The sequence below is a fragment of the Alosa sapidissima genome, chromosome 15 (genome assembly GCF_018492685.1).
Source record: "Alosa sapidissima isolate fAloSap1 chromosome 15, fAloSap1.pri, whole genome shotgun sequence".
NCBI classification, from domain to species: Eukaryota; Metazoa; Chordata; class Actinopteri; order Clupeiformes; family Clupeidae; genus Alosa; species Alosa sapidissima.
Window position 1 is genome coordinate 21,224,089 of NC_055971.1, and position 10,248 is coordinate 21,234,336.

At 40.7% G+C, this 10,248-nt stretch overlaps 1 protein-coding gene across 1 annotated transcript; it reads right to left on the minus strand.

The window, feature by feature from the left end:
* Positions 1-7,784: 7,784 nt before the first annotated feature.
* On the minus strand, positions 7,785-8,726 carry LOC121684603 (olfactory receptor 52B2-like). The gene has a single exon (XM_042064662.1). It carries the CDS (start codon positions 8,724-8,726, stop codon positions 7,785-7,787), a length of 942 nt encoding a protein of 313 aa, XP_041920596.1.
* Positions 8,727-10,248: the final 1,522 nt, after the last annotated feature.

Genomic DNA, 10,248 nt, shown 5'->3' on the forward strand with positions numbered 1-10,248 from the left:
CCCTGCGCACGATGCTTTCTTAAAGGAGCAGCACCATCTTACAACAATTGCATCTACATTTTCATATTAGAATGTTTTGTCAAGTGTAAGCTTAAACTACCGTGATCAATTTAAGTTCCCGTGCCCCCGCTGAAAGTCTCATGTGCTTATCGTTACACTATCAAATCTATCTTTGTCAAGTAACCGTGACAAATAGGGTATGATATATAAACTCACACTATTGTATTATCATATATGTTTGGTAATGGCTCAGCTTTCTCTGATTGTTCTACTGACTGGGAAACTGCATCATGGAAGCAGTAAGTCAAGTCGCATCAAAAATAGTAGTGGCAGAACTCCAAAGTGACACCTTGTGGTTGTTAGTGCCAACTGCAGTTTGTGCCATTTCTGCTGAGAAAATGGGGTGCGTGATTCCTGAAGGAACCCGTCCAAACTTAACTGGGACCCACTGTAGTTCATAATCAGTCACTGTATTAATACATAACCTTACTGTATAAATTTATAATATGACATTATAGTGTGAAGTTGTCAATTATCGCCAAGCACAGGTGACTCTGCGTTGTGGGAGGGGGCCCCCAAATCAAATTCTGCTTAGGGCCCCCAAAAGGCTCGGGCCGGCACTGGATGTTAACCTTAAAGCAACACCAAAGAGTTTTTTGTATCTTAAAATAATGTTTACAATCGTTTCAGTGGTTCATCAACTCGTAACAGGGTGAACGGCACTTCTGCATTCGCTTCGTGGCCCTCTATCGGCTATAACCGCACTATGTAAGTTTGCCAGATCGGGTAGCGGATCTGTAGTTCGATGGAATGAGACAACTACAAATTTGACTTGCATCTGAAGTCGCAATACATCATACTTTCATAAAATTATGCAACATATTCTACCTGGTCTATGGACATTGTTATTTGCAAAGCCGGTGCTGGATAAACAAATAGTGTGTTTGACAGAGGAAAAGTTCTTTGGTGTTACTTTAAAGTTAACAGCGTGGTTGAGAGCACGATTCATTGGCGCTTGCAGTGTTCGGCCGTATGTCTATGTGCGCACCTGCCTATCAGGCTACTCAGCTAGTAGACAAAGAATTTCCCCTGTTTGTATATTCACTCCAAGTTGGCCTACCATAACTTACCAACTCTACACTGTAGACCATAAACTGGCTATTTATATGAAATAACCAAATGTATTTGTTCAACTTTATGAAGCAGAATTACGCACTGCTACTTGGAACGTAACACATTTTTGTTTGCGCATGAGAGAGAATGACAGCGATTAACAAATTGCACTTGTTGCTGGTTACCAGTAAATACTGCAAACAAAAAAACAGAAAGGATGTAGACAGCAAACTAGAGATGGGCAGGAACAAGGTCAATTGGTGGAAATGCTTGTCAAAACGTTATGGAGCTGGATGTGTGGATGAATGAAGCACAAGTATGCTTTACTATGTTAAGCATGCACACTGTTTAAAGTTAGGCTACACGGTAAACTACAAGTAAACCAAAGGTAAATTTAGCTTTTTTAGGGCTGGATAAAGTTGACCAAATGAATATAGGCTGTTAGGTGTGAATAAAGTAGGCTACTTTGTTGCTCCAACCCTTCCAACGTCTTGACATTTTCCGTATTTTGCGCGGGAAATTATTATTAATCCCTTATTTTCAATGTTCGATGTTGACAGCCATGGAACGAAAGAGAACGTTATATGGCGACAGAAATCAACAATCAAACAAGCCACTTTGATTTTTTGCTGTTTTCATGAAAACAAAAGATGGGTGACCCCCCCCCCACCCCTTCCTAGACAAAAAAAAGTTGGGTGACCCTCCCCTCAACAAAGAATAAAAAGACATGACCCTCCCCTATTTTCCTCCGGTGGCCCCTTCAATAAATAACGAACAGTCCCTTACAAGACTAGATTCCTTATAAAGCAACACTAAATCACTTTTCCTCTGTCGCATGCACGCTATTTGTTTATCTAGCACCGGCTTTTCAAATAATGATGTCCACAGACACAGTAGAGTATGTTGTATGATTTAATCAAAGTATAATGTATTGCAAGTCAGATTTGTAGTTTCTTATGTCTCATTCCATCGAACTACAGATCCGCTACAGAACTACAGATCCGCTTGGGTGCTGTTTCTATTTTACCGGCGGGTTACTGACTGTTGCTCCTGACGCAAATCTAAAATGGGGTGGTCTAAAGTAGCTACATTACTCATGGGTGTGGTTTGGGCATAACGTGCAATAAACCAATCAGATTGTTATCTCGCATTCCCTTTAAAAGCAGGGAGCTTGTTCCATGGCGGATTGCTATTATGATGGCGGATTTGCCAGGTGCACGCCAGGAGCGCTTCACAGCAGAAGAAACCGACGTTCTTGTCAGGGCTGTAAAAGACCGAGAAGTAGCATTGTATGGGGATGGGAGAAACCCACCCAAATTAGCTATAGTTAAACAGGCGTGGGAGGAAATTGCCGCCATCGATTCTACTACTGGCATCCCTTGGACATCGCACCAATGTCTCAAACGATACAATGACGTCCGAAGACGGGGGAAGTCCAAGCTTGCTGGCAACACTCGTACACGCCGTGTAACTGGAGGTGGATCTGCCTCCACTCAAGACCTGACGCCAGCAGAGGACATCGCTGCGTCCACCCTTACCGCTGAAAGCATTAAGGGATTTGGGGGCTTGGAAGTCGGCACCCAACCCGATACAGTAGCTGTTCAACCCCAGGGTACACTTACTAATCAAGTTCACATGTGTCATGAAAATCTTTAATCTTTATTGACATGAAATAAATGGAACACAGCCATACAATAAATCAAAACAACGTAACGCAGCTTCGCAGGAAGAAGACCCTGGCCTCGGGTGCAGTACGCACGGGCCGAGCAGTGCGCAAGGGCCAGCTGAGGAGGGAGCAGCGCAACTACCGAGACGATCCAGACCCAGACGTAGCAGCATCGTCAGACCGGGGGACCACCCGTTCCTGCAGCTCCAGCAAACCGGATTTGACATGCTGGAGCGGGAGCTGTCTGGGTTGCAGCGAGGTATCAATGTCCGTCTTGACCGGGTGGCGATGTTGCTGCGGCCTCTCAGGCGCATCCCATCCAGTCTAGAGAGGATTGCTGCAGCCATGGAGTGTGGGTCTCCAAACACACCAGCTGCTCCTGTTGTGCCCCTTCCTCCTCCTGTTGCAGCCGTTCCTCCTCCTGCTGTGCCCCTTCCTCCTCCCCCCACCCGCTCCACCAGGAGTACATTGCGCATTGCCACTCCCGGACCGTCAGGAGTCCAATCCCGCCGTAGTGCGCGTTGCGCGCCTATAAGAGGGAAAAAGAATTTGTTTACATCTTTTCAACTTTTCATTTTCCGTTTGTATTTTTTTTAATTCCATTACGAACAGCTTGCTGCTGATTTTTCTTTTAGAAATAAAGAAGTATCAAATATATACTATACAAAATAAAGAAGTGTCAAAGATATACTTTCCGATGTTTTGGGCTCACTTTCACTGAATCAGTAAGTTATAAATGCATGTTGATATTTCTGCGATGTAGTGTAACATTAAAGCAATGGTTCGGAGTAATTTCACCCTAGGGTCCTTTGCACCATGACCCCGAGTCAAACACCCTCCCAGAATGGTCGTGATGGAACCAACTTTTATCTCGTAAATTACCCCACTAATAATGCCCTGAATGGTACGAAACTTCTGCAGTAGTACAACTATGACCTTTAGTCCAATAACGAGGCATTAGAAAGTTTATAAATAAGTTCACCAGGAGTTTATTTAAACTAGATGTACCGCATAGCGGTACAAAATATGACCGCTCCTGTATATCCGTTCCGCGAAAAGAAATCACACTTCAATTTGTCTCCATATTTTACTCCATCCCCCACTCTTGAAACTTTTGTGTAGGCCTATGCTTGTTTGGCATGCCTGAGTGTGTGTGTGCGGCTGCACAGAAAGTAGCCTACTGGTGCTGAAAAGGTGAATAGATTGTGGAATAGCCAAAGAAGATGTAGCATTGTTATAAAACCTTTAAAATCTCTAAACAATCACAAGTAGGGCAGTTCATCACAGTTCATCCATTGCAACTGGATTGATGAAAGGTCACTTACACCTGTAGGCTACATTGTATTTGGGAAAAGCAAAAGGTATCAGCATAATGTTATTTATTTATTTATAAACAAAAACATCTCTGTCAGTTCCATGCCGTTTTCAACAGCTATCAAAAACAAAGGTCATTTTTGGATGGATGTTTCTTCTTCTAAGATTTTAGTCATCTTTAGTTCATGTGATACTTTATTGTCAATGCACAAATTAAGTAACAGTAGTCTGAAACGTTATTGTTAATGCACAAATTAAGTAACAGTAGTCTGAAACGAAGTGCTGTTTTACATTTAACCAGTGGTGCAAATAACTGACATGTCCAAATGGGCCTTGATGAAATGCGTCGCTAGACTGTTCATACACATTTTAACGGGCCAAAGTTGAAGAGCTGTTGTCCGTTATTGTTCGTGCAAATATATGCTGATTCATGTTCCCTTGCATTGTGTAACTGAGGTCCATGGCTAGTCTGGCTTTCACCAGACCAAGCTCAATCTTTTAAGAAATCAAAAAATAAATAGCGGGCAGATCAGGCTGGGTTCACCCAGCCTAGTCCATAGGCACCCGATGTTGTTTAATTTTCCGATTGAGATATCCACGCTCTGGCTATTCTAAATGCAAAAATGCATCAGGGAGTTATGACAAAACTGTAACTAACAAACGAGATCCTAATAGAAAGCTGTTAGCTTCCCTAAGCTACAGGTAGGCTTATAAGGTAGGCCTATTTACAACATAAATTGTCAATAGGCTATGCTGGCGACACAAATAAAATCTCCTTTGGAAACCAATGGCTCACGCCTTACAGTATCAAGCGGACTTAAACTGCCATATCGTGGCGAAAAGTTGTAATAAAATTCACGCAGCTCCATGAGTCAAGGAAAGCACGAATGAAGTAGCCACTTCTAAATGGGACCCACTACACAGTAGCTTAAGGTGTGTTGCTAAAGCAGCCATAATGAAATGAAGGTGTCATTGTTTGGATACTTCACACACACGTGCTTTTTAATTTCACAGACTACAACTACCAAGCTGGAATCAAAGCACATCGATTCCCCTCTCACACCCTGCACGCACTTAAAACAAAATAAACAGGCGTGTCAGTCTCACGCATGTATAGGCAAAACTGTATCAGACCGGTGTAACGTTGGTAAATCTTCCATTGCACAGAATGATTTTTGTAGCACGTGCAACAAATGACAGTCGAAAAATACAATTAGAGTGCTGCTATCAATTTGCTTGGTATAACCGCATTTATAGTTTTCTACAAATGCAATCAATCAAATTGGCCTCCATCACTCAACCAACGCTAACGGTAACATTACCTAAGTCCTTATTGATATTAAGATTAACGTACCTGTGTACGTTAATCTTATATTTAAATATCTGTGTTCGCCAGATGTAGGCTATGCATATTATTTTTTCACATTTTCATAGACACCACAATGATTTCCCTCGTGTGGTAGGCCTAATATTTCTCCTTATAATTATGTATGGTTTGCAAAAATGCGAACTGCTTCCATGTAAATGAGAGAAGCAACGTGTATGCATGTTGTGCACACGCTACATTATGGCGAAGCCTGCGCTCTTAAAATATCATCTGAATTTGCGCCACTGACTTTAGACCACCTTTGTCCTGGTCTGTGGCGAAATTGCTTTCGTTGTCCCCATGGGCGCTGTGGAGGGGAAATTCCAATATGCGCTGACAGCAAAATAGGAAAGACAAAAGCGTGAGTATACAAAGTCAATTGCGCTAATGTGTACGACAGGGCCCATGAACTCTAACCCTAACCCTAATCCTAACCTATCATTCTAATCCTAACCTTAACCCTAACTCTAACCCAAAACCTAACCCTAATCCTAACTTGTTATGACAAAAACCGAATGACACTTAATGACAGAAGCGTTATGTCAAAATCATTTATGACTTGTTTATGACACAGTCATGACAGAGTCATGTCACTCTTATGTCGATAGTGTCAAGTAAAGTGTAAATGTGATTACTTTCAGTGTTGATGTCTAGGTAGTGGGGGTGGGGTGGGGTAGCCTGGTTAACACCAGACTGCTTCTCAAATCTTAACTGAGATAGAGAATGGTTTTGGAAAGGCTTCATTGACTAACAACTTCCAGGGGCTTAATCAGCAGTGAAATTAAATGCATTAATGCAATTAATTAAATTAAATGCATTAATGCAAGTGCATTAATTGTTTCAGAAGTGCAGCAATCAAATCTTTCTTGTAAATTAAGGTTTTCAATGCAGTTGTTTACTCAGTTCCAAATAAAATACCATGTAAAAGTCCATGTCTGTTAAATCCTGTCACCATCAGTGCAGCCATTGGTTATATTCAATGCACTGCTCTAGCCCAGTGTTTTTCAACCTTTATTGAACCATGGTACATTTATTACAAAAAAAAATTAAGCGGCACACCACCAAAAATGTAACAGAATTACACACTGTAGCTATAGCAAAAATAATGGCAATTTCATCTCATTTGTTTACAGATCAGTTCAGATTCTGCATTTTTCCAAGTAGGCCTACTTATCCATCGCTGTTTTAGGCACTACATATTTTCACCGGGCCATAGAAAGCTAGATACCGGATTCTAGCCTATCAAGTATAGGCTACGTGAACGCGTCAAATTGCTTGAAGCAAACACCTTAACCGATAAAATAAACTCACCGGTTTCAAAAAACCAGCATCGTGCAGACGGGCCCTTATTGTCTATGTCGGCAAGTGTTGCCTAATCAGAGACACCTGTCTGATTTCCAATCAGAGATACCTGTTGCTCCATTGGTCTTCAGTGATTGTTGCCGCCACCATGACGGCAGCGATTACGTACGTTCTGGAGCTGAATGCGGTATCTAGCTTTCTAATATTTATTTTTCTCATGTGCATCGCTTGATTAACAAGGTCATTATTGCACTACCTACTGCCACCCACTGACATGAAGTATGAGTATTTATTTACTTAGCAAGTCACTACATTGCAGGCACAGATGCTCAACAATGGCATATCCTAGCCTACTTTGCAACAACTAAATAGTAAAGGTTTTAGGGCCGATTAAGTAAAATTGGACAATTTCCTGCCGTAGGCTACACCTGATGATCTCTCACAGCACACTGGTGTGCCGTGGAATAGTGGTTGAAAATCATTGCTCTAGCCCACCTCATGCCGGATAAGCGATTGTGATTGGAAATAGGTGTCAATGGCTTCCGTGCTAGACTGGCCTGCAGAGCAAATTCAAATTTGCTAACAGCTTTACCTCGGTTCTCCCAGGCTGTGTTAAATCTCCGTCATCTATTATTTTCATACGCTGTTATTTCAAGAAAGCTACAAAAGTAAAGTTTGACAAAAAGTTGTTAGCCAACTATGACTACTCTGGAGAACACATATAAATCTAGCGTTTTCTCAACATTCTAAAGTTCTGATGTTTTTGGGACATGTCACCACCAAAACACCACAACGTGCCAGAGATACACTAAAACTTTAATATCCAATAATCAGTGTACACATTCTTGGAAATATACAGTTATAAAACACAACATCCATAACATGCATTTAAATGACAAGCACTCGTGACCTGGTGTCAATATAAAGGAGTTAATTAAAAATGATCCATGATAAAAGCAAATGATCACTGCATAAAAAAAGCTTACCATGCAGAAAGATTGTATAACAGACAATTCTATATTATCAAAGCCTTCTTTTCTTAACTACCTGAGAGAATGCTATTCTAATATCCTTAGTTTTCACTCCATAAATAATGGGATTGAAAACAGGCAGAATCAGAAAAATCATCATCCCACAGACCATTCTGGCATTTGTGGATATATTTGGAAACCGGTAGGACAGTATTGTGAACAAACTAACAAACTCAAAAATCAGAAACACTATTATCTGTGCTAAGCAGGTGTTCACAGCTTTTGTTTTGGCATCTGATTGTTTGTTAAAGACACATGTCAATAAGATTTGGATATATGAGAATAGCTGTACTGTTATAGTGATGATATGCATTAATGCTGTTATTGCTAATCCATAAACATTATTGACTGTTATGTCTTCTCCACAGGACAGGTTTAGCAAAGAAAAATTGCTACAGTATACATTCATTATCAAAGTTCTGCATCTACGCAGTCTAGCCTGAAGGATAAACAGAACCAAAATCATGGCCAAGTCTAACCCCCATGCCAATGACAATATCCCAGCAACAGTTAGAGGTGTCATGATGGAATGGTATCTCAGTGGCTTGCATATAGCAATATATCGATCAAATGCCATTGCTGCCAATACAAATAGGGTGCCACCACCAAACATATGGAGCAAAAAACCCTGAAAGACACAGAGTGGGTAATATACAGTGTTTTTCTTTATCACAATGTCCACAAGCACACGGGGAAGCATTGCAGTAATTCCAATGAGGTCATTCAATGGCAGGCTGAAGAGGATGTAAAACATCGGTCTGTGGAGACTTCTCTGAGTAACTATCAGCACCAGGATCATCACATTTGAGAGGACAGAAAATAAGTAAACCAAAAGGCCTATAATGAAAATAGGGTATTCAGCTGAGGGGTGGATGTCAAAACTGGCAATTTGTAAATCAAATGAAAATGTTTGATTTAATGTATATTTGTCCATGTCCAAACATGCCAGTAGTGGTGTGAAGAAAGTCTGTTAAACAACACATTTTAGACATTAAATTACATGTTGCATTTTCAGTACAATACAAATTATGTTGATAGAAAGATAGCTTACTTTCTAGTTCCACACAGAAGGAGGCAATGAGTTGACTAATATTAGATGGTAGGGTAAGTTATATTTAAGCATGAAGCCATGTAGTAAAGCATATGACATGTGATGATGTGATTTGTCATGTGCAATTAACCCTTTCTATACCATTCTAGATTTTCAACTACTACAGTACCCTCCAGAATTATTGGCACCTCTGCTAAGTTGATTAAAAACAGGATAAATTATTGTAATCTCACAATGAAAACAATAAGGAAAGTATTTTGATAAAAAGAAAAATCTCATAAAGAAATAAATGTTTTTAACAAAAATATGTCGCTCACAATTATTGACACCTAAGTACCAATATTGTTCCAAGTCAACATTCACAGAATAAATGCATGTAGTTACGTTTTTTTCTTCTTCTGGGGAACACCAAAATAAACATTTACAATAAACAATACATTTTAGCACCCCCCTCAGGTGAAACACAGCATAGCATTTTGCTGCTTTTACAAGACATTAGGCTTGTTCGTCTTCATGCAGATCTGACTTGATGTGATGCATGCTGGGTTGAACACAATGCATACTGGGATGGACACAATGCTTACTGGTTAGACATCCTGTCCGACTTCTGTCAGCCGGGAAGGGACTTACCCCTCGCCATGTCACATGACCTTAAAACATTGCGGGAGTTTTAGCCTGCAGACAGATCTTGCAGTTGCCTTCCACGATCTGCACGAGCTGAAACACGCCCTCATGATGTCAGTTCAAAGACGTAATAGGGCCATTTGGGAGGAATCTCCTCATGACTATTTTGACGGGTGTCTCATGCTGCTTCCTTATGTTGGAATATGCGAAAATGAACCGAAATCGAAGGGATACCTTCTTATATGTGATTTCTGCAACAATGTTTGGATATTCTGTTATTTTCTGCTGTTGGCTAAATAGATAGACACACGTATATGGAAAACACTTGATATTGAATTTATGTGCTACAATGCAGGCCTGTTAACTGTATGACAACAGTGGTTTAATTAAACTAAATCATAAGACTTTATTTCATCAGTCATCATGCTCATTGTAATGAGTAAGAATGAAAGTTATGCATATTTATTGCAAGCAGAATTCCGAGAATATCTCCCGCGAGTCACGTCAGGCAGACTGTAGCGTGTCTGTCCGGGATGAGCGGTCCTCTGTTGTAGCTCCTCCCGGCTAGCCTCTGAAGATCACGTTGACGTAGAAAGCCAGACGCAGTTGATCTCAAACAAGCCTATTAACTCTGATTCTAAAACTGATAGTTCCGGTCCTTGATTGTGATTGGCTGAATCACGTTCGATGCCGTTGTAAAATCCAGCGCAAACATACACCTTCACCGCATTCCGTTCTATATTACTGCGCTACCATAACTTGATACAAAAGTTAAAGTAGC

What these genes read in the sequence shown, in the direction of transcription:
- LOC121684603 (XM_042064662.1), bottom strand. Translation starts at nt 8,726, where the DNA reads ATGGACAAATATACATTAAATCAAACATTTTCATTTGATTTACAAATT.